This window comes from Castanea sativa, chromosome 3 (genome assembly GCF_040712315.1).
Source record: "Castanea sativa cultivar Marrone di Chiusa Pesio chromosome 3, ASM4071231v1".
Lineage (NCBI taxonomy): Eukaryota > Viridiplantae > Streptophyta > Magnoliopsida > Fagales > Fagaceae > Castanea > Castanea sativa.
In genome coordinates this window covers 2093703-2119951 of record NC_134015.1, presented here as the reverse complement: position 1 = coordinate 2119951, position 26249 = coordinate 2093703, and the positions used below count along the sequence as shown (strand labels likewise).

The following is a 26249-nucleotide window of genomic DNA, read 5'->3' as shown; positions in this document are numbered from 1 at the left end:
AAACATTCAGATTTGGCTTTCAAATTTAGAAAACACTAGGTGTTTTATGAGAAAACAGTAAACAATTTATGTAGCTTAAATTTCATTCGATGTGCCCATGGCTAAAAATAGAGTGAGATTTTTCTTTTACATGTTATTTTAATTTCTCATTGTAACCCCAATATTTTATCCAATTTGACCATAATGCTTCCGGGAAGTAAGAAATTGATGAATGTGTTAAAAATGAATGAACAAGGGGTATAAGTGGCCTAAAAATTCATATTTTGAAATTAAAATCTCTATATTTTACAATGCTTCTATTTAAATAAATAAAAACATAAAAAAAACTACTTATTTTTATGTTTATGTTTATTTCTCGATTATCCAAAAAAAAGTTATAAGGAACTCGAGTTTACGAAACTCGAGTTCCATATTACAAGGAACGAGCTCGAGTACTGTAGAAAAACAATAAACATAAACATTTTTATTTACAAAGAACTCGAGCTTGATATGCTCGAGTATTGTGTTGCATGGAACTTGAGTTTACCAAGCTCGAATACCAAATTATTTTTTTAATTGCACAAATTCCAGGTCAGCAGTGTCACGGTGGTTTCTAGGAACTTGAGTTTCATAAACTCGAGTACCATTTAGAACTTGAGTTTGTAAAACTTGAGTATTAGAAAAGTGGTAGATCACTAATAAGTTCCGAAAGAGTGCTTTTTTGCTACAAATTTTGCAAAATGGTGGTATTTGGCCATTTTCACCTTATGAGTCTAATTAATTATAACTTAGTAGACTTTCTCTTTTTATCAATGTTGGAATTAGGTATCTAACACTTAACCTTTTGAGAGTTTTATTTATTTATTTTGGGTGGTGCTTGGGTCTTAGATTTAAGCCTTAGGCTTGTGCTGAAAGAATTTCGGATAAAGTTGCATAGGAATTTTAGGCTTGAGGAGGCTCTAATGCGTTGCTAGAAGATTTGAGTTGTGGCTCAAGTTGCTTCTTTCGAAAGTAGAAACCTGGAAGCCATTTGATTAATTTAGAACTATGTTACAGGCTTTTGCTTGAACGGCTGGATTTGGGAGTTATTTGTTAATTTGTTGGGCTGGTGGAAACCTTGGAATGTTGGGCTTTGAGGCCCAATACTGTGCATTTTTTTTTTCATTGAGGTTGCCTTAGCTAAATAAAACTGGAACAAAAAGGGTCCTAAACTCCCTTGAAACTACTATATTTTTCTAATTCAACTAACTAGATTATTATCCTGATAAATATTCCATTAATTCAGTTTTTTTTTTCTTAATTGATAGTAGATAATAGGTGGGGATAGGAGATTTGAACCTTAATTTTTTTTTTTAAATAAAAAGGAAAAAAAAAGAAGAGAGCAGGCTATGTTAACATTATTTTTTCAAAAAAAAGAAGAAGAAAAGAATGAGGAAAGAATAAATGAAAGAAATCCTTTATTTCATCAACACAATCGGAGCTCCTCTTAAATAACACAACAAATTTAGGACATTTACGACAACATGACGCATATAGTGCATTTTTCCAACTAACATGATGTAGAATATGAACAACTTGCCCATTGATTTTTCTGTGGTCCATTAATGTACAATTTTCAAATGGTAAAAATATTACTATAAGTTTGTGCTCATAGAAATTTTCACACTCTCTCTAAACCAAGTGTTTTGGTGGTCTCACATCGAGTGAATGGTTATTCAATGTGACGGAGTATGTGACATTTTATGGTTATTCATTTTTTCTTAGTCCACCAAATAAAAGTTCGGATTTGTAAGTTGAGAATTACATTTCACCAATCAAAGAGGACCTTTTCCTTAAGATGACTTATAAATGATCATCTAAAATGAGTTCCAACAGATAATGAAATGCTGGCTACTTGGTCAATGGGAGATCTAGATAGTTTGTTATGCTTAATCATGGAAATTATTAGGTACTCTCTCTTTTAATATGTGAATCGTAGATTAAGCTATAAATTTAATAAGTATGTCATATTGCTATTATGTGAGAGGAGAGAGCACGTTATTATATATTTCGAAACTACAGAATAATGTTAACCAAAAAAAAAAAATATATATATATATATATAGAATAATTACTCTGTTGATCACTTGTTTTCTCAATTATAATACTATACATGAAATAAGATAAGTAGATTTAAAAAAAATATATAATGGAACAGAAATAATATATATATATATATATATTTTTTTTTTTAATTCTAGTTTCCTAGTCTAGTTGAAAATCTATAAAATAAAATGAAAAAATATATATTTTTAACTATTGAATCTCTTATATTTTATTTCTTTCCTTTCTAAATAGGGATGGCACCTATAATCGAATAAAAAATTTTAGGATCAATAAAATTTATTTCTCTTAATTATTGAGGAAAATGATCATTTCCCTAATTTCTTACCTTCCACTCGCTTGAAAAAATATCAAACAGTAGAATAAATGAATAATGGTGGGATCCACTATCTCTTTCAGTACTTCTCTTCCATCCATTTCCTTTGTCCTAATCAACATGTTAAAATATAATGAAAAACTATACAAAGATACAGCAAATTGAGCTCATTGACCTAGTCTGCAATAGATGCAGGAATGTGGGGTATATATATACGTACATTATTGTACCTTCTTACCCTCCCTATTGCCAAGTTGACATCCCTAACAGTTAAAGAACATAAATGCATCACTACCCACTCAATTTCTAATGGGCTAATAGGATGGAAGATCTTGTAAAATAAGCTACTGTACGTTGGAGTAAGCCAAAGAGGATCGTTTCCTCTTTGTTACCATGGAAACCCTCAAACTTAGACAGCTTCAAGTCTTTCTTCTATGCAGCAATACACGTTTTGGTTTACAGAGAAAAACTGCCAGTCCCATCTTCACTAACTTCATTCCTATAAGTACTTGGCTAACAACAACCTTTATCTTCATCTCCATCTTGCTTATAATATTCTTCTTTAGCTGTTCTTTCTCTGCTCTTTACTCTTAGTCTTATTCATTCCCTCATTAGAGTATTGCGGTATTTGGGTTGTAGAGTAACTATGGCAACAATCAAATTTTTCTTGGTTTTCTTTGTTACTATGTCTATGATGGTGTCAATGTCACTGGCGATGCCATCACTCAAAGTGGGTTTCTATCAATCAACTTGTCCTTCTGCAGAGACCATAGTGAGAAACACTGTGAACAAAGCTGTGTCAAGTAACCCTGGCCTAGCTGCTGGCCTTATCAGAATGCATTTTCATGACTGTTTTGTCAGGGTATGTTAATTAGCTCTTTGCAACACCAATTAACTTTTAATATGTTTAACAGAAACTGTACCTAAATTTGTAGTCCCTTTTGATTTTTTTTTCCTCCGAATATACCTTATAAGCTACTTAATTACTAAGATGTGGAGTTAAATATTGTACATGTTATCTATGCCAGGGTTGTGATGCTTCTATCCTACTTGATTCAACCCCTGGAAATCAAGCCGAGAGGGACAATCCAGCCAACAAACCAAGCTTAAGAGGCTTTGAAGTGATATTTGAGGCAAAGGCTGAACTTGAAGCTCAATGCCCACAAACAGTCTCATGCGCAGACATTGTTGCATTTGCTGCTCGTGACAGTGCTTACAAAGTTGGAGGCATAAGTTACATGGTGCCATCAGGACGCCGTGATGGCAGGGTATCACGTAAAGATGAGCCCAATCATAACCTTCCACCACCTACCTTCAATGCTCAGCAACTAGAAGAAAGATTTGCACTAAAAGGACTTAGTCTTGATGAAATGGTGACACTTTCTGGGGCACATTCCATTGGAAGGTCACATTGTTCTTCTTTCACAAAGCGATTATACAATTTCAGTGAAACAAATCTACAAGACCCTTCGATGAATCCCATATTTGCTAGAGACTTAAAGACCAAGTGTCCAAAAAATGCTAATAATGGCAATGATCCAACAGTACCTCTTGATGTACTTACACCATATAGGCTTGATAATAAGTACTATAAAAATTTGAAGAACCACCATGGCTTATTGACCTCTGATCAATCTCTTTTGAGCAGCACTTCAACAGCTGAAATTGTTAGGAATAATGCAAGGCACGGTCAAGCATGGGCTTATAAGTTTGGAGCAGCTATGATAAAAATGGGTTACACTGATGTGCTTAGAGGAAGTCAGGGTGAGATAAGGAAAAATTGTAGGTTTGTGAACTAAATATATATTATAGGTTTATTTGTGTGACTATTGAAACTTTTTTGCATGATTTGCTTACGTATTTGTTTCATTTTTCTATGTTGATTCAAGTGTAAATTCGTTCTTTTGAAAGTTTGTGAGTGAATTTTGTTGAGACATTAACGGGATAAATTGGTATTTGTAGGATGTTACAAAATGTGCAAAGCATTCGTTTGTGGATCTTGAGGTTTATGTTCATTGCTTTATTTACAAAATTTTTTTTAATGATACCGAAATATGTGAAGTGATTGTAACACATACAAACATAATTACTTGAAAGTAGTGTTATTAACCAATTCGCTGACCCTAATTTGGATTTTGATTTTTTATTCAATTAATTTTAATTCATAATATTCACAGTTGACCATCAACTTATTATTATTATTATTATAATTATAACTGGAGATATCTACCTTTTTATTATTATTAATTCTTATAATAATAACTGGTTATTTAAAACCTAAGTTCTCTGTATCAAGAGAAATAGACAATACTATTGAGTTATGAGGCACTTGGTAATTGTCCCTCTAAGTGTGCATTGCGTATTAGATTATTTATCTTTTTGTTGATTTTTTTTTCTGAAATAGTGCTAAATCATATTTTTAATTTGAAAAAAAAAAATGAAATTTGAAAAATATTTACATAAAGTCTAAATGAATTTTTTTTTTTTTTTATAAAATAGTTACAATATGCTTTTAAAATTAAAATGCATGAACACAAGTATTCATTTAGTTAGTCATTATGTCTCCTTCTCCAAGAAAGAAGAAAGAAAGAAAGAAATCCTTTATTTGATTATCGAAATGAGAGATCTTAATAACACTACTAATTCATGACATTTATAGCTGCATAGCGCATTTCTCAACTGAGCTAATAAATTTGAACATGTCTTAGGATGCCACTGAAAACCTTTGATAATTTTCGTACCCCTATCTTATTTCTATGTCGTGGAGGGGCCAAATTAGGTGAGTTCTTATTCAATGTGATGGAGTAATAAGTGAAATTTTATGTAAATTGTTCAGTGTTAATATTTGAAGGTTTATGCTCTACTCTGAATAAAGATAGACTCAATTTTTATTTGCACATATAGGGCACCTGTCCCAATATCACATCTTTTTGCTATGGGTTTTTTTTTTTTTTTTTTTTCAATTTACTTTATTTCATGTTTTCCATGAGGTAAAGACTGATAGAATAGAGGCTTTGAGTTGCTATTTTTTTTTAATAAGTAATAATTGAAAGAAAAGAATAGGGGATCCCCATATCTATTAGATAGACTATAAAAATATCTTTGAAAGTAATTAGAAACATTATATGTTAAAAGGTAAAATTAATATTTAAAATTTAGAGATAACAAATCTCTTGACACAAAACTCAATTGAAAGAAAATAAAGTAATTTTTGTGAATTAGTTGGAGTATGCTTTTATCTATTAATTAATAGGTTTTCTAACAGAACTGAAATAATTACGAAGGTGCAATAAACACTGAATGGTTGAACTAATTAAGAAAGTAGTTGTTTTTTCATAGTTAGCCTTATGTATTACTCCATGAAATTAAGGCTGGGATTTGTAAGCCGAGAAAGGAATTTCATTAGGCTAAGAACGAACTCTTCCCTATGGATAACACTTACATGGTCATCTTAAGTGGGTTCCAATTAATTTTGAAATGTAGCTACTTGATTAATGGGATATATTTAGCTAATTTGTCATGGTTAATCACCAATGGCAGCTCTAGAATTATTTTTAGGAGTGTCAATAAAAAGATAAATTTTTGATAGGAAATGATTCTTGTAGTCTACGAGATTTCTTTAATACAAATTTGACCATAGTACTAGCATACAAGAAAATAAAAGATAAACTATTACTTCATTTGGCATATTGGTTCATAATACAACGAACATACTAATTATTGTTGTTAAAATGAAATCTTAAAAAGCATCTATTGTTTATAAATACAATAAACATATTAATTTTATTGTTAAGTGAACTTTAATTACTATTGCTCAAAATTCTTTTTTCTATTAGTTTGTCTTTACTCTTTTCGATTCTTTTATTTAACAATTTAACTCAACTTTGACAACTATTGTTCTTTGTAATTTTATTAAGTGTGTGTTTGAGTCTTTATAAAGCGAGCTTATTGCTCTCTTTCTTTTCCTGCTATATACGGGTCTCATGTGAGTCCCTACTTATTTTATTTAGCTTGTAGCTTTTATTTATATTACTTTCAGCAAAAAGTAAGATAACTGTTCCAAAATGGACTAAGAAAATTTTTGTTATGTTAACATTTGTTTTTGTCTTCACCCAATCATGCTCGGCCTATCCCATGCCTCCAGTCCCTACTCAACAAATAACAAGTTAAAAGCACATGTATAATTAGCAACTATTTTTTTTATTTTCAAGGTTTTAGATCAAATTGGTTTGATGTTTGGCTTTTTTCTTTGTTTAAAAATGCTAAAATATTGGTAAGAGGATCATATTCAATGTTATTTTAGTTGTACTTTGAAAAACAAAAGGGTGTTGAAAATTTTATTTTAGAAGGGTCAAAACAAAATAAAAATAAAAATATTATATATAATATTATTATTTTTTGGCAAGTCAGCTAGCGCCACCCCTATTAATCACGAAAAATTACTAGATACTCACAGAGTAGAGGAATATAGTACTCCTTCATCCTATATGAATGGTAAATATTATCATATAAATCTAATTAATGTGAGAGGAAGTATCACATTGTAAAACATTGAGAATATTGAATAACTACTTGTTTAGTAACCTATTTTCCCAATTGCAATAAAAAATTGTTCCTTCATAAATTAATTTGTCTAATAAGTTATACTCTATTATGGGTGTTGTAAGGACCAAAAATCAAGCACAGACTCCAAAGCCCAATCCAAGGTCCAAAACAAAGAATTTGTAGAGAGGGAACACAACAACAAAAGACAGGAGCGTCCTGAGGATTTCACTTGAACAATTAGTACTGGTCCTAGGATTTTTCCCGAGGAAGAGTCTATTACAAATAACTGCCAATATTCTCTCTATCTTCTTACTCCCTCTAGCAAAAAAAAAACCTCCCTCTACTTAGCCACCTTCATCCTCATTTATACTCCTTGCCTTTGTTATCTCAACCCTTCATTTCTCACCTAACTATACTCTTTTGTTGACACTTGTACATTTGCCTGTAGATGGTAGTGGAAAGAGGCTCCTTAGTTGTGATTCGTACTGTTCAGGACACCTCCACATCAATGCAACTGATAAAGCTAGTGTTCCTTATTTAATGTGGCTAGAAAGCTTGGTGCAGAGCATTCAATACAGCGTTCATAGCTACCTACCCCCAAACCCGATATTTTCACTTTCTCTACCATGTATCACCAATTTACCCCTTGCACTTCTCCAAGCAAACACATCTCGACATCTTCGGGTCTTCGGGTCCTTGACTTTCATCCTAATTGTAATCTCCTTTGTTCTCTACGCTTCATCTTTAGTCCTCAGGTCTTCGTCCTTGGTCCTCGGATCTTCATCCTTGGTCCTCGGGTCTTCATCCTCGGTCCTCGGGTCCCCACAGGTGTTTATAAACACTATATATATGAAATGAAATGAAATAATTTAATATTAAGTCTCTTTATATTTTATTTCTTTCCATTTAAATAGGGACAAAAAATCCTGTTAGGTTCTAAGCACTTAGGAACTAATGTATTAGAACTCTAATATGTATTGTTGGCAAACCATGATTAAAACATGTGTCTATTTATGTTTTAGACTTGCTCAAAGTATGTGATTTATGTAAAATTGGAATCGAGTTAACTGCAGAAATTACTGTGCATTTCTGCCTGACTCGATCGATCGAGAATTAGACTCGACCGATCGAAAGTCGTGCAGATTGTTTATTCTACAAATTTTTCAACTCAGCCCTAAGCCCATATGACGTGTAGGATTTTATGTTTTGCCCTAAGTATAAAAGGCAAACCCTAGTCACGTTTTTTAGGCTACTCATATTGCTGTTTATGTGAATCTCTTGTGAGATCTGAGAGGTGCTTGCCTTCACACAAGCTTGGGATTATCAAGAAGGAAATTTCTTCGAGAGCTTGATGATCGTTTAGTTGCTGCCATAAGAGCTTAAAGATACATAAGCAATGGTGCTTGTACTTGCTGGAGAATCTAAGAAAGAAGGAGTCCGTGGTCTCGGAGCTTGCACGTAGTCGTGTCAGTAAGTTCTACTGGTGGGTAGCAATAGGATGTTAGTGGTCTAAGTCGCTATTGTATAACTTCGATTCTTTCATAGTGGATTCAGGTTTACCTTGAGGATAGCTAGGTTAAATCCTCCCCAGGTTTTTTACCAGTTTGGTTTTCCTAGGTCATCATATTTTTGTGTTTTTATATTCCGCACTTTACATTGATATGATTATATGATTGTGTTAACCTAGATCTGGAATTTGGACTAAGTAATAACTTGGCTTGTTAACTAGGTTAATCCAATTGTAGTTTAAGGGGTCTAAATAAACTCTACAAATTCATTTCCACTTCACCTATTAGACTTGTTCCATTCTTCACTTCTGAAGAGCTCTCAAACAGTAGAATAGTATTAGTGGGATGCACTAATTTTCCTTTCGGTTCTTTTCCATCCATTTTCTTGTCCTAATGAAGTTGTTAACACGTGAGGAGAAACTATAACCCCAATGATACTGAAAATTGAGCTCACTGAATAGTCTGCATAATATGAATGACTGACCCAATCTGCATATTATGTACGCATTAAGGGTATGAAGATTATTTTGCCTTCTTATTCTCTCCATTGTCAAGTTGAGTTCCCTGAAAGTCAAAGAAGATAGATACATCACCACCCACTAAAAATCTAATAGGCTAAAAGATCTTGTAAAATAAGCTACTCGGAATTAATGAGCCATTGAAGACTGTTTCCTCTTAGCTAATTACGTACCACGAAAACCCTTAAACTTATACAGCTTCAAGTCATTCTTCTATGCTATACACGTTTTATGTTTAAAAGTAAAACTGCATGTCAATCCTGTAAAGTTGTGATTTTCAACTATATTTCGTTGGCTTTAATTCCGTGTCAAATTTGGTTGTATTTAGTCAATTATTTCCCTGTATGTTTGTGAGATTTAATATAAGGGCTGAGTGTGGTGAAGATCTGTGAAAAAAGTAAAGTTCGCAACTTTCTTGCGACTGACTCGAGAGTGGATAACTTATGAAAAATTACGTGAAAAGCACATACTGGAAGCTAAACAGTCAAATGTCATGTGGTATTTTGCGAGTCAACCAGAAGGTGCACATGACCTTTCCAAGTAAGCTTTCCTCAACATACTCGGCTACTCATAGCCATACAAGAGTTGTTTTCATAACAAAGACATACTCATAGCCTATCAAAGAAAGGTACAAAGTCATTCTCTAGTGTAAAGTTTTAGACCCCTTCAACACAATATGTTTAGCCTAGTTATTTAGCCAAGTAATTATTCAGATAAATTATTCAGTTCTAGATTAACACATATAAATCATATCATGTGAATAATGCGAAAATATAAAGAACAGAACGATATGATAACCCAGGAAAACTAAACCGGTAAAAAACCTGAGGAGGATTTAACCTAACTATCCTCAAGCTAAAAACAGATCTATGAAAGAATTGAAGTTTTTACGATAAGACTTAGACCACTAACATCCTATTACTACCACGTGACAGCTCCGAGTCCATGGACTACTTCTCTCCTTGATCTGTTGCAACCACAAGTTCTCCTACTTGTGACTTTGAGACTCCACTCAAAGGTTTCAGATCTTCTTTAAGTTCTTTAAGCAGCAACTAAGCGGTCATCAAGCTCTTAATACGTATCTTAATCTTGAGAGTCCTATGTGTGTGTGTATGAAGGTAAATAGCTCTAGATCTCACAAAAGATTCAGTACACAACACTCAAAAATACCTCTAAAACGTAGTTAGGGTTTTTCCTTTTATATGTGAAGTAAAACATAAAATCCTACACATCAAATGAACTTGGGCTGAATTGAAAATTCTACAGGAAATTTAATCTACACGAGTTTTGATCGATCGAATCTAATTTTTGATCGATCAAGCTTTGCAGATTTTGTCAAATAATTTCTGCAATCACTCGATTCTAATTTTACAATTAAACATACTTTGAGCAAGCCTAAACTTAGACTCTATGTTTTGATCATGGTTTTCCAACACATTACATATTGAAGTTCTAATACATTAGTTCCTAAGATCTTAGAACCTAACATCATGGTACAAATTACAAACCATATACATCCTAGAGGTACAAATCAATTTTTCATTCCAAAATGCAAAATATACATCCAAATATCACATATGTTTGCTTTGTACAAAATGAAAATTGTGTCTACTAACCATGATAGTACAAGCTCAAAGTGACACCAATACAACTAAATAGGAATTGTTCTATATGGCTGTCCGCAAAGGCAAAATACAAGAAAAAGTGCCTCTAAGGCAGTAGTCCGTATGACACATTGCAACTAGTTCAAACTTCCAAAGCTTGAAGCACAATACAAAGCAATCGGATAAAAAAAAAAATCAAGAAAGGAGGTGATGTCATAGTCCCTGTCCAACATCACCATCTTCGGGACATTGGCTTGCAATTACTCACTTCTTTACTTCAAAGCCGCAAGCAAGGGACAGACCAAAAAGAGTTCAAAGTTACTAACGGCAACCATGGTACCATCTATTGCAGCTCTATGTTGCTATCCTCAGTGGCTTCAACCTCAAAAAATGATGCATTGACAATGGGATTGGCCTCGAGAATGAAAGTCCCAACAACAACACCACAGTTTTCTAAGCGAAAGTCATCTTACAAGAAATCATAGTACAACTCGCTCAATATACTATTATATGCAATCAAGAAAAGAAAACGGAGAAGAACTGTGACTTACTAAGCGAGTTACAAGTTCCCACTCAATAATGGCGTAGTCTTCTAAAGTACACTTATTCCACACAAAAGGGCAAAGTGGCGCACACAACAACTCCTATTGACATAACAGGAAGGGGTGGCAACGGGTTTTGACTTGTCACATCAAGTTTTGACTTACCAAAGAAGTTGCGGCTTTATTCTCAAAAAAATGAAATTGTTGTCCATGTACCATTTTTAGTATGTTACAACGATGTAGAAAGAATAGTGGCTACGACATTGCCACATGCAAAAGCATCTCGGAAAAATGAGTCTCATTATATAATATCCTATTATAGATGATAGGTCAAGAATGTATTGATCCCTTATGATGAATTAACCAATTAATTAGGCAAGTAAATTAATTATGTTCAATTACATGCAATGAGCGTGGCAGCACAAACAAATCACCAATTAACTAAGTATGCAGCGGAAATTAAATGACACAGTGATTTGTTTACGAATGAGGAAAACTTACACGAAAAAAACCTCACCGGGTGATTTTAAGGTCACCACTCCCGAGAACTACTATTATCAAAACAAGCGGTTACAAGTAAAGGAATCCTAGTACCTTATACCAACCTATAGTTGAACCCTTACCCCAATACTCAATTGGACTTGTTCTGTAGTGACAATCTCTTCTTTTCAATGCACGGCTCCTAGTACATGACTAACTAATAGATGCGCAGATCCCAGTACGCGACTTGATTAACAACTTGAGAAAGATGTTGGCTGCAAAATTCTTCTGTTCTTCAACACATGAAGATCACAAAATTTCTTGGTCACAAAATCCTACGGTATACAAACACAGTAACTTCTTTAAGAACTAGGGTAAACTAGGTTTCCAGTTACACTTGAGGAATTATGCTCTTGTGCAATTGTGCTCTTGGCTGTGCAACTTGATACAACCCTTAAAATAATCCTTATATATGATTAGGGTTATGAGAAAAGAAAGTTCAAACACATAATCACGGATTGGATGAAAATCAGTCCAGAAAAACTGAGTTTCATAAACCTCGACAGATGTTGACACCCCAATTTGCAACCTGCATTTAACCTCACAAGGAGGGTAAAAGGGTAATTTTTCCTTGAAAATTTGCATCTTAATCTCATTTCACCAAAATGATTTTGATGCTGTTACGATCAAATCGATTGGTCATAAGCCCTAATCGGACCATCAAATTGAAAGTTATCATCAAATCAAGTTTTAATAGCCAAGATGCACTATCACAAATTGAGTCCGACTATATGTGATTATGAAAAATTGATTCCAATTGGTTATAATTATAATCAATTTGAGATTAATGATGTGTTATAATTTGATTGGTTAAGACTATATTTTATGATAAGGTTGCATACACCTAATTAATTAGATAGTTAAACATTAATTATTCAATGAGTAATTTGTGCAATTATCTTTTAATAAGGTAAATTTGGAACTAATTAAGTCTGAAATGTGAGTGATTGGAGCCTATTAATGTTAATTGGGAGCTAATTTGGGACCTATTAATGTTAATTATGCTGAAATTGTTTTCTAACAAATGACCTCTGCTCACCATTTCGTTGATATCTCTCAGAATATTTTGAATCTGTGAATGAGGTTAATTTTCCCAGAAACTAGACATCCAGTCAAAATTGAGTCATATATGATTTTTCAAAGTTGCCTCTACAGGCTGTTACAGCAACTACGGAAAAACCAAATTTTGGCTTGCTCCTCACTCCCACCAATCTCTACATTTAATGCACTAGATTTCCCCCATGGCTAAAATGAGGTCTAGGTTCATGATTCTTTGTCAACCCTCATTAAATGGTCTTCCATTCATATTTACTCAACTATTACTATATAAACCCCCCTCTCCTCCATTCCAAAAACAAAAAACCCCCTCTTTTCCTCTCTCTTGAGTTTTAGTGAAGTTGAGTAGTCTTGTCATATCTTGGTCTTCCTGAGACTCAAGGTATTGAGTGAGACTCACTCTTCCTCTCCTAGCTCTTCTTTTCCTCCTCCCTTAGGACCTCCATCAAGAGTCTCCTTCTTTATCCTCCTCCCCCATATGTATCTTGCATGAAGGTATAATCCATTTTCCTAACTTTTTTTGTGTTGCCATAATGAGAATTTAGGATTAAAGCACGATAGTAGTTATTTAAATTCTCTTAAATATGTTTGAATGTTCTTAAATATTCTTATGTGTTCTTTACATGTTTTTGGTTGTTCATCACATGTTCATGCATAAACACTAGTTTTGATCTTAAATACACATCAAAATATGAAAAACATGTTTATTTCATAATTCTTCCAAATCCTTGAATCTAGGATATCACCATACACACACATTCACTAGAATTTATTTTTCAATCCAAATGCAATGCTTAATAAATTGAATTAGGGTTCATCACATGCACACACATTTAACTCAACATGCAAATTGATTGACATATTGGATGATATAATATGAATGTTGGCCACCATAGTCTAAAAGACCAGTTTCACCGGGTAAGGTGGGTGCCTAATACCTTCTCACCTTGTAACATAGCCTCCGAGCTTAGATCAAGGGTTAGTAAATCCAATACTTATCCATGTAATTTTTTAATTTCTAGATTGTAACTAGGAAACAAAGCCATGTACTTTATCTTAGATTGTACCTAGGACCAAAGCCATGTAATTTTCTATGATCAATGCAAATTCAATTTCAAATTAATAAAATGAAGAATTTTTCAATTTTGGTTTTCTTATTTATTCCAATAATTAAATAAGTGGCGATTCCATTGTCAAATCCTTAATCTAAAAGAGAAAATATAACTAGTCAAACCTCCATTTTGAGAGGCAATAACACAACTTCACCCATTCACGTGGGTTTGGCCCACATTCCATAAAAAGAGAGCTTGGGGCGTGGTCTCTCACAACAGATACCATAGCTGTCGAGCAGCTGTTGAGCCTTGGGCTTAAACAACTCTTTTAAACCTCGATTGAAGCTAGCTATCAAGTTTTAATGAACAACACTTCTTCACTTCTTTCTTGGATAGACTTGCATGGCTTTAATACTTGAACTTGAAACCTTGTTTCTTGAAACATTAAACACATCCTAAATCTTTCCAATTGCAAGTAAAGTGCGTTTTGTTAAAAGATTAGCCAATACATAAAATATTGACATATGTTCCTAACATCCAATCACATATGTCCTAACAATAGACAAGCATCAAAGAAGAACCTCCCACTTGCTTACAAGTTGTGTTATTTATCTCCTTAAGCATATACAACATCCATCTTACAAGGCGTCTTCTCAAGCTATCATGGTCAATTTTTCCCATCATGGCCCAAGATGCGAGGGCTATTATGGATGGGCAATACCATGATCGAACAATAGACACTCTATGGAAATCATTAATCAAGGCTTTGCCAACACGCTTCTCATTATTACAACAAGCATGAAGTGAAAACAACTTGTGACTCTACATTTTTATTCGCATTCGTGACAAGAAAACAATACTGGGGACTACTAGCACATATAATAGCTATGTCACGCCCCCTATATTATATCACCAAGTGATATCTTCGCTTTGTTCCATCTCAAATAAGTTGTCTCAAGGCGACCAGAAATGTTGTTCATGGATATGGCTTCATCAAAACTAATCTTGGCAAACATAATCTCACCAAGTTGGCCAACAATAAAGCAACTGAAAAATTGAAGCATCGTTAATGTCTCATTCATCATCATCTCCTCATCTGGACCCAATTTGCCTATTTAAATTTACAACAAACAATGGGGACAATTTACTTCAAACAAGATGGCCAACTCAAAGTCAAGCATAGCTGCATTGAAAACTAATTTCCAAGCCTTGCCACTATCAGAAATAATGGGAGTCGGCTTTGAAATGAGCTTCAACTTCAATGAGTATAACGGCTCAACAACAAAGTGTCGCTTATGACATCATCTTCCTATAACAAAGTGTCACTCCTTTTTGAAGAAGGTTCCTTCCTATTCGCCACTTAGCATTGCTTAGCCAAAATTGGTACAAATGGTCCTGTGGCCATGGGTGAGAATCTATCGTAAACCTCCATTAACATCATCGATGGAACAACTCTACTCTTTGTCAATAGGTTTCCTCTTTCTTTAGCAATGGCACTTCATCCCACATAAATCCCGTAATTTTGAACGGTGGGCGGTGCTGAGATCTTCAAATTTATGCCCTTCACCAGCGGAGATCTCATCTTTTTCACCTTAACTATCTCATCTCCCTCCTTGGGTTTGGGTAGCATGAGTGATGAAGGCTTGGAGGTGGGCTTGTGAAAGCCAAAAAAAAGTTATGAAGAAAAAATTCTAAAGCTACATGTGTGATGCGAACTTCAATCGACATGCTTTAAGACCCAACAAATAATATTGAAGTACTTGCCCAAGAATGCTAAAATTTAGATTTTGATAGAGATCCTGACCCAACATTCATAAGTGAAACACGAACTAAAGGTATAAGTAACAGACCTCAACCTAATGATTATAACTGAATCACTAACCAAAGATATATTTTTGAACGCCACAAGGAAGAATCCCTGATAAGTTCACAAATCTTGAAGAACTAAAAGAAGAGAAAAACCTCATGTTTTTCTAATTTTTATTCAATAATCGTCTATTACAATGAGTGCATGCTATTTATAAGACATGGCTGAAAATTTTAAAAAAAAACATACAAAATAATAAAAGCCTAAATTAAAGTTGATTTGGTTTGAAATTAGCAGTTCTAAAATAGGAAAATAGCTAAAAAAAAAAAAAGTTCTAAATAATAGAAGCCTAAAATTAAGGTAGATTTAGTCTGGAATTAGCAACTCCAAAATAGGAAAAATATCTATTAATTGATATAGAGTTGAAAAGTCAATCAGTCATTGATTCACACCATAAATCAAGCCCAATTAAGCCAGATCAGCCCTCAATAGCTTAGATTAAATTTATTACGCGTTCATCTTCCTTTGAGCTAAGCTTGGAATGTCCTGTGTTAGAATCAGCCCAAATCTCTTGAATTAGCCCTTTAAGTGCTTCTTTAATCTTCTTGAATCTTGCTCTAGTAATAGGCCCAACTGGAACATGCAATGGATCCTTTAATGCTTGTTGATCCTCATCAATGTGGACATAAAAATCAAGGAGCATTATGGGTTGAAACTATCATTTGGATACAAGTCAATTTACTTGGACTTCACAATCCATTACATCTCGACATATATAAGCTTCTTTGACCTAAGAGTTTTCTACAAGTGGACTCCACAAGCCATGATATATCTACAAACAGGCTTCATCGACTTGTATTTTCTCAACAAAAAATAAATCACTTGGGTAAAATAATTCCCAAACCCACAACATCTACAAGCAATGGGAAACATTAACTACTCATACGCATGCCATAATCATCATGCATGCTCAGGGGCTAACGTTGATACCCATTTTTGTGACACAATTTATACAAGCCCAACTTCCTTTTGAGCTCAATTCAGGAATTTTATTATATTTTATTCTTTTAAGCATGGCTCAAGCCCATGTAACATATTGGGGGACATTGAGGAAGTGTGATTTGGAGGGTATGTGTTGGTTTCTTTCAGATCTTTTGTATGAGCCAGCCCATGCGTGCTACCAAGTGGGTAAGAGACATTGGTAGCACCTTAGGCTCATGGAGGAGGTCTTGTACCTGAAATTTCCACCCCAAAAGAGCTATTATACTTTGGCTATCTGTGGCCCAAAGTTTCTGCCCTAACCCATTTTTTCTTTTAAAACATAGTTGGCTCTCATTGGCCAACTCCAGCTGCTAGCCCTCACTTAGGTGAGTATTCCAATAATCTAAAATGGTTGACAAACGGCAGCTAATTAGAGCAAACTCCTTTATATCCAAAATTATGTTAAAAGCAACCAACTCATTTCCTAAGCATAAAGCAAACCAGGTGCAGAGCCACGTAGTCCTTTGGGGAGGTCGTGGCCCCTGCACACAAAAAAAAAAAAAAAAAAAAAAAAAAAAAAAGGTTCATTAGAGGATATAGGAAAATTTTTTGGGGCCCCCCAATTTTTTTAGTTTGCCCCCCCCCCCCCCCCCATATCTCCATAGTCCACTATTCTCCCAGCTTTAGTTTTAGGCCTCTTTTATACTCAAATAAAACAAAAACCTGGCCTACCTTACATTTAAATACTCAAAATTCAAACATTTCACACCAAAATTACACTTCATCGATCTCAAAAAACCCACCGTAGAACCCATTCTCAATCTCAAAAAACCCACCCCACGGATCCCTTTACTTCTTATTCTTCCTTTTTTTTTGTCTTCTATGGTACACTTTCACTTCCCTCTGGTACCGCTACCAACCCCCAAAACTCAGCATATTTCATTGTCAAATTTCAAGATTTGGAACTTGGTGACTGCCTAGTGAGTTTTCTTCTCTTTCTTAAGCATTAGACCTTCATCCCTTTTTAGTTTTTTTTTTTTTTTTTCTCAACTATCTACACCTAAATATTCACATGCTCTTTATATTTTCATAGATTTTTAGAGAAATATATGATTGAAGGCATGGGGAGATTGTTTGTGATGAGTCTTGAAGGGAAGATCTACAGTTGTAGGCATTGCCACACCGACATAGCGCACAACCATCTTTGCACTTTGTGAAGACAAAGTTTCTAAGGTACAATTGTTTTGATTTATTACCTATTTTTGATTAGTTAGATATCATGTGGCTGTGGGTGTTGTTAAATTGTTTGGTTTATGTTGTGTATCAATACTTGTGTGTTTAATTTTTGTTTTTGTTTTAAGGGTTATTATTAATTAAATTTGTATTAAAAAAAATTAAAATACAGGAAAATTTTAATAATAGGAATGATGATGATTGATGGGTTGACTTTTAAATTAGAGTGAAAATTTTGTTTTTTTTTCTTGAGTATGAATAACATCCATATAACTAAGTAAAAATTTCTAATTAAAATTTTATTTTTAAAGTTCTTTTCAAGTTAATTTTTGAGTCATATTCTTAAAGCTAAAACAATTATGAGCAAATGAAAAACAATTGATGCATTCTTTAAGAAAAAAGATTTTAGCAATTCAGAAATTAGGACACCTGTGGTTGTAGAAACAAATGTTGATACTTCAATGCCTGATGAACACCCCTTTAAGTGTTCAAGAATTCAAGCTGAAGAGATAGATCGTGATCCAGGATCACATACACAAATATGTGAATTCCCTATCAATAAATAAAATGAAATCCAACAAGCTTATCTCAAAGAAGATCCATATCAACTGACAAATATAGACTATCCATACAACAATAATACTCATCGTCGTCAATTTCAAGTTTCATGGTTTGAATCACATAGGGATTGGTTGGAATACTCACCTTCAATGGATGCGATATATTGTCTACCTTGCTACCTTTTTGGTAAGAAACCAATAGGTCGTCCCAGATCATATGCATTCATTTCAACATGTTTTAATAATTGGGAAAATGTGAATAATGGAATGAATTGTCCTTTAATTCATCATGTAGGGAAAGATCTAAACTCCCCACATAAAATTGCTGTGAAATGTTGTGAGAATTTAAAGAATTATTCACGACATATTGACAAGCTAATTGAGAAACAAACGTCAAAAGAATTAGAGAATAATTGGTTATGGCTCAAAACCTCAATAGAGTGTGTTCAATGGCTAGTATTCCAAGCTTGTGCTTTTAGAGGTCATGTTGAAAGCCTTGATTCAAAAAATAGAGGTAATTTTATTGAATTGATAAAATTCACATCAACTTTCAATGACAAAGTAGCTAGTGTTGTTTTGGAAAATGCTCCATGAAATGCCAAATATACATCACCCACATTTCAAAATGAGATTTTGCATATTCTTGCTAGTAATGTGTGAAATGCTATTTGTGAAAAAATTGGGAATGCAAAATTTTGCATTCTCGTTGATGAAGCCCGGGATGAGTAGAAGAGAGAGCAAATGACCATTATTTTGAGGTTTGTTGATAAAAATGGTTTCATTAAAAAACATTTCTTTCATGTTGTGCATGTTAGAGATACTACTGCATTGACCATAAAGAAGGAGATATGTGCTATCCTTTCTCGTTACAACCTTCACATTAAGAATATTCAAGGTCAAGGGTATGATGGAGTTAGTAATATGCGTGGTGAATGGAATGGATTACAATCTCTATTTCTTAAAGAATGTCCATATGCTTATTATATACATTGCATGGGTCATAGGTTGCAATTGGCTTTAGTTTCAGCATCTAGAGAAGTAAAAATTGTTCATTAATTCTTTGATCATTTGACTAATATTATCAATATTATCATTGGTTCTAGTAAGCATAATGATGAATTGCAATATGCTCAAGGGGAACAAATTGAGAATATGATTGCTTTTAATGAAATTAAGACTGGAAGAGGAGCAAACCAAATTGGTACTTTGCAACGGGCTGGAGATACACGTTAGGGATCTCATTTTCAATCTATTTGTAGTTTGATAAAAATGTTTGATGCAACTTGCAAAGTTATCAATACTATCTTTGAGGAATGGATTAATTATAAACAACATGGTGATGCAGATGAAGCTTATTAGGTATTAACATCATTTGAATTTGTTTTAATTTTGCATATGATGAAAGAGGTTATGGGAATTACTAATATTCTTTGCCAAGCTTCGCAACAACATTCTCGAAATCTTTTAAATGCCATACATTTAGTTTCAACTACAAAATCACTTATTCAAAAGTTGAGAGATAATAGATGGGAGCCTTTACTTGCTAGTGTTACATCATTTTGTGGACAATATGAAATTGATATTCCTAATTTAAATGCTCGTTACACTAAAGCTCGAGGTAGATACCGTCATCAAGATGAAGCTTTGACAACAATAGAACATCATTTAAGAATTGACATATTTACAGTTGCAATAGATTTTCAATTGCAAGAATTGAATAGTAGATTTTGTGAGCTAACAACAAATCTTCTCACTCTTAGTTCAGCATTAGATCCTAAGGATGGTTTTAGATCATTCAAAATTGGTGATATTTGCAATTTGGCTGAAAATAATTATCCTGAAGATTTCACTAAGCAGGAAATTTGTCTTTTGAAGTATTAATTGCAACATTATGAGCTTGATGTGACAAAGCATCCAGATTTTCAAAATATGGGTACAATATTTGAGCTATGTAGGGGATTATAAATTTCAAGGAAGTCTAAATTCTATCATTTAATTGATAGACTGATTCGTCATATGTTGACTCTTCCAGTTTCTACAGCAACTACAGAATTAGCTTCTTCAGCTATGAAACTATTAAAAACAAGACTTCGCAATAGAATGGAGGATGAACTTTTGGCAAATAATATGATAGTTTATATAGAAAAGGAAATTACTAGGAATTTCACCATGGAAATGATTATGGATGACTTCTATTCCATGAAAAATTTTTGATAGGCATGATTTTGATGTGAATTTTTTTTTTTTGGCTATTTTTGTATATATCTATAGTGAATTAGACAGTTTTGTATGTTCAAAATTGAAATTTCATATTCAATAGACTTATAACTTATGTTTTTTACATCAATACTTTGAATCACTCCCCCCCCCCCCCCCCATGTAAAAATTCCAGGCTACGCCACTAAAGCAAACTACACCAAATCATGGAAATAGCACTTAGAATGTCCAAAGCCTCTCTCTCTCTCTCTGCCTAAAAACTAGTCATTAGCAACATCCCAAATTCAATATAAAACTCTCTCTTCAGCTCAAAAACCCACCAACCACGTTTTACCCACATAGCTAAAACTTTAGAGAAAAAGTTCATTCACCCAGCCAACATTCTCACAATTCTGAAGCTTAGGTTGGAAATATGGGTACAAGGGAGCCTTTGTTCTCAATTTTCTCCTCTTGCTAACTATGGGTTGAAGTTTTAGACTTGTGTACTTTTTCATCATTTTCTAGTATTTCAGTTATGGCATTTCAATTTCTCTCTTATTAAAGCACTATTAGCCTTTGTTCATTATACATTTGGAATTTTGGGATTGACTCTCCACAAAGATTCTTCTAAAGAATTCAAGAGGAGATTTGGGTCGTTCTCACATTTTTTGGCCCTTGTCGCAAAACATCCCTGACATTGGGCTTTGTGGCCCAATACACTGCCATGTTGTTTTTTATTTCCATTGAACTTGCTCTACCTAATTATTTAATTCTTAAAAAGAATAAAAGATTATTATCCTTTTCAATAGTCCATTAATTCAGTTATTCAATGGAAGATGGAGGATTTTAGCCCTAATTCTTCTAATAAAGGTGAGTAAACAATTTTGAACATCGGTTTTCTTTTAGTTAGTCATTACCCGCTACTCCCACCAAAAAAAAAAAATGAATGAATGAATGAAAAAAATCCTTTATTTCATCCTCGAAATCAAAGCTCTTCTTAAATAACACAACAAATTCAAGACATTTACAACCACAAGATATGCATTATAGTGCATTTTCCCAGCTAATAATTTTGAACATGATGTGAACAAATAGCCCACAGATTTTCTTATGATCCACTATAAAATTGTCAAATGGAAAAAAATATTACGATAAATCTTTAATTACTTTCCAAAAAATTTCAAAAAAAATTTCATACCCACTCTCTCATCCATGTTTTTTAGTGGCCCTATATCAAGTCAATGGTTTTTCAATGTGACGGAGTGTGTGAATTTTTTATCTAGCGGAACTAAAAAAATTATGAAGAAAGGTGGGAGAAATAGTGAGTGGTTGAACTAAACTACAAGTTATCTTTTCACAGCTAATCATTTTGTTTTAGTCAACGAAATAAAAGTTGGGATTACTAAGCTGAGAAAGGCATTTCATAGGATAGAGAATAGCCTTAGAATGACGTATAAATGATCATCTTAAATGAGTTCCAATTGATGATGAAATGCTAGCTACTTGGTCAATGGGAGACCTAGCTAATTATCATGCTTAATCATGGAAATTTTTAGGTATTCCCTCCTCTAATATGTGAATGGCAAATTTAAATACAAATTTAATTAGTGCTAAATTACCAATTGTCCCAAAATGTTAAAATAATTAGGATATATATGGTAAATTTAATTATTTAACCTCACAATTCTAACATTCTCTCTCACGTGTGGACCAAAACTACATTTCAATAGGTGGAACCCAATACGTGAAATTTTAAATGGGAGGTAGAGTAAAGGAAACAATGATCGAACTCAGGATTTTATACTAAATAAAATGTGAACTTTATTAATGAATCAAGAAAGAATAGAAAGCGTAATTAAGTTACACTAATGCTTTGAGATATACACACACACACAGTATTAAGTCACTCCACAAGTATTAAGTGTTTGTGAGGTGTGAGAGACAAGGGTCATGATCTAGAAGAGAGCTTCACATACATAAAGAGCATATCACTGTATTTTAAGAATATAGAATAATTACTTGGTTGGTCACTTGTTTTCTCAATATATTTATATAGTGCATGCAAGAAGTGAGAAAAATAAATTTAATAAAAAAAGAATGGAATAGAAATAGATAGATTAAAAAAAAATTCTAGTTTCCTAGTCAATTTGAAATCTATTAAATAAAATGAAAAATAAAATAGTTTTACTATTATTTTCTTACATTTTATTTATTTCCTTTTTAAATAGGGATGACGTCTATGGATCTGCTAACAAAGATATCCAGTAATCAAGTTTTTCTACACCAATTATCGAATTATTAAATAAATAAAAAAGGGTGACGAAAAATTCATTTCTCTTTATTATTGAGGAAAATGATCTTCCCAATAACTTGCTCCATTCATCTCTCTTGAAAAACTCTCGAACAGAAGATAATGCTGGGATCCACTATTCCTTTCAGTTCTTGTCCTCCATTTCCTTGTCCTAATCACAGTTGTTAAAATATCATGAAAAGCTAGAACCCCTAGACAATAAGTGAAAGATACTGAAAATTAAGCTCACTGACCTAGTATGCATAACATGCACGTATGTGGGGTATATACGTACGTTAATTTACCTTCTTACCCTCTCCATGCCAAGTTGACATCCCTGAAAGTCAAAGAAAATACATCACCACCCACTCAAAAACAAATAGAATAGAAGATCTTGTACATTAAGCAACTGGACGTTGGAGTGTGCCAAAGAGGACTGTTTCCTCTGTGTTTCCATGGAAACTCTCAAACTTAGAAAGCTTCAAGCACTTCTTCTATGCAGCTATACACGCTTTGGTTTACAGAGTAAAACTGACAAACCCATCTTCGCTTAATTCTTTCCTAAAAATACTTGGTTAACATCAACCTTTATCTTCATCTCCTACTTGCTTATGATATTCTTCTTTATCTGTTCTTTCTCTGCTCTTTTCTCCAAGTCTTATTCATTCACTCTTTACAGTATTGGGGTATTTCATATTTGGGCTGTAGCTTAACTATGGCAACCATCAAATTTTGCTTGGTTTTCTTTGTTACTATGTCTATGATGGTGTCAATGTCACTGGCATTGCCATCACTCAAAGTGGATTACTATCAATCAACTTGTCCTTCTGCAGAGTCCATTGTGAGAACACTGTGAACAAAGCGGTGTCAAGTAACCCTAGCCTAGCCTAGCCGCTGGCCTCATCAGAATGCATTTTCATGACTGTTTTGTCAGGGTATGTAAGCTCTTTGTAACAGCAACTAACGTGTTATACGTTCAACAGTATCTGTATCTAAATTTATAGCCCGTTCTCCTTTTCCTTTTTTTTTTTATATTTTTATTTTTTTTATCCTCCGCTTAAAGAATATACTTTATATTATACGTTACTTAATTACTAAACTCTAAGAGTTAAATAACATTTTTGTCATTTTCTATGTTATCTATGCCAGGGTTGTGATGCCTCTGTCCTACTTGACTCAACACCTGGAAATCCAGAGGAAAAAGACAGTCCAGTCAACAATCCAAGTTTAAGAGGCTTTGAAGTGATATTTGATGCAAAGGCTGAACATGAAGCTCAATGCCCACAAACAGTCTCTTGTGCAGACATTATTGCATTTGCTGCTCGTAACAGTGCTTACAAAGTTGGGGGCATAAGTTATAAAGTTCCATCAGGACGTCGAGATGGGAGGGTATCACGTGAAGAAGAGCCTATTCAAAACCTTCCACCACCTACCTTTAATGCTCAGCAACTAGAACAAAGATTTGTAGAAAAAGGACTTAGTCTTGATGAAATGGTGACACTTTCTGGGGCACATTCCATAGGAAGGTCACATTGTTCTTCTTTCTCAAAGCAGTTATACACTTTCAATGAAACAAATCCACAAGACCCTTCAATGGATCCCATATTTGCAAGAGACTTAAAGACCAAGTGTTCACAAAATACTGGCAATGATGACCTGACTGTGCCACTTGATGTACTTACACCATATAGGCTTGATAATAAGTACTATATAAATTTGAAAAACCACCATGGCTTATTGACCTCTGATCAATCTCTTTTGAGCAGCCCTTCAACGGTTGGAATTGTCAAGAATAATGCAAGGCAAGGTGAAACATGGACTTATGAGTTTGCTGCAGCTATGGTGAAAATGGGTTACGTTGATGTGCTTACAGGAAGCCAGGGTGAGATCAGGAAAAATTGTAGGTTTGTGAACTAGATATTATAAGTTTGTTGCTATGAGTAATGTGACAATTGAAATAATTTTATTATTTACTATTGATTCAAGTGTAAATTAATTCTTTTGTAAGTGTTTTGAACAAATGTTGATGAGAAATTAATGGGATAACCTTAAAAATTATGTTCATTGCTTTATTTATAACCTTGTTTTTTAATTTTATTATCTTTTGAAAAATATCATAAAAAAAATGTTTGCAATAGTGATTGCAACACACAAAATAAATAAATAACTAAATTGAAGGAGCTATTGTCTACTTAGCTTACTTGCACTTACAGATTTTGATTTTTCATTCAACCAAATTCAGTGTATAACTCTCTACCTTTTTTATATAGTAAAAAAAATAAGGGAATCAAACTTAAGTTCTCCCTTTCGGGAGAATCAAACAATACTATTTAGCTATAAGGCTCTTAGTTGTCCCTCTAACTTTGGCACTTACATGAAGTGTGCTATTTCATTCACTAAAGACTAAAAGTGGCAAAATTAATTGTTCAAACTTCTCATTTTATTAATTCCACCAACTATTGAGCAATAAATTATGTGAAACATTGAATTTATGTTAAACTAATCCATTTTTTAGAGTTTAATTTACTTTCAAATGATGTAAATCTCATTTAAATATATAATGGTTTAATATGCAATATGGTTTTCAATCAAGTTGTTTGTGTAAAATAATTAATTGCTATGAAGACTAGATAAGTGGCACCATGAGTTAGAAGAAATTTTTTATTCCTACAAGAGGGGTCCTACCTCCTCTCACAAAAGGCATGGGTCCCACACAGGTCTCACATTGGGACCCACACCTCCAGTTTGAGGAGTGAAGACTCTACAAGAAATTATTCGCTCCTACAAAAAGATTGTGGGAGTGAATAATTTCTTGTGAGTTAGTGTTGAGGACCAAAATTTCACAAGAAAGTCCATTCCATGAAAAGTAAGAAAAGACCATAGGTCTTAACAAAAAAAAAAACTCAATTCATGAAGTTAAGAATAACCATGAAGGCCCAAAGTCCCAAAAAGAAGGAAAAAAAAAAAGAGAAAGAAATAATAATAATAAAGAAAAAAAATGATCTCGGTTAGGTCAAAGGACATGCAGCAAGGATCTCAGTCAGAGGATATGCAGCAAGAAGAGTATTAAGGCCTTAGTACCTTGATGTGTCATTTTGAAGCCTTGAGAAGAGGACCTTGGCTAACACATGGGAAAACCAAGATGTATATTCAAATATTCAGCAAAAAAGCTATTAAAAATTCAGCAAAATAAGTATTTCCTTTATAACCCGTGGTCGAAGCCCGTGGGATCCTGAGTGGATAGTAAGGGGGAAGTGGTTTGGTCGGTAGGGGAGTGATTTCTAATGAAAGGAGGATCCTGAAGGTTTCCCTTGGTTCATATATTTGCTTGGAATGCATGAACCAATGGAAAACTCAGTTCCTTCATGTGCATGACACCTCTCCACAATTTCCTCTCAATTGTCATTTTCAACTAAAGC

The 26249-nt window shown here is 33.6% G+C and overlaps 1 protein-coding gene and 1 pseudogene across 1 annotated transcript; both read left to right on the top strand.

The window, feature by feature from the left end:
- Positions 1-2760: 2760 nt before the first annotated feature.
- Positions 2761-4393, top strand: LOC142629518 (peroxidase 5-like). Its single transcript, XM_075803527.1, has 2 exons — positions 2761-3260; positions 3427-4393. Exons 1-2 carry the CDS (start codon positions 3045-3047, stop codon positions 4195-4197), a joined length of 987 nt encoding a protein of 328 aa, XP_075659642.1. The 5' UTR covers positions 2761-3044; the 3' UTR covers positions 4198-4393.
- Positions 4394-23545: 19152 nt separating this feature from the next.
- On the top strand, positions 23546-24747 carry LOC142626676 (peroxidase 5-like; annotated as a pseudogene).
- The last annotated feature ends 1502 nt before the right edge of the window (positions 24748-26249 follow it).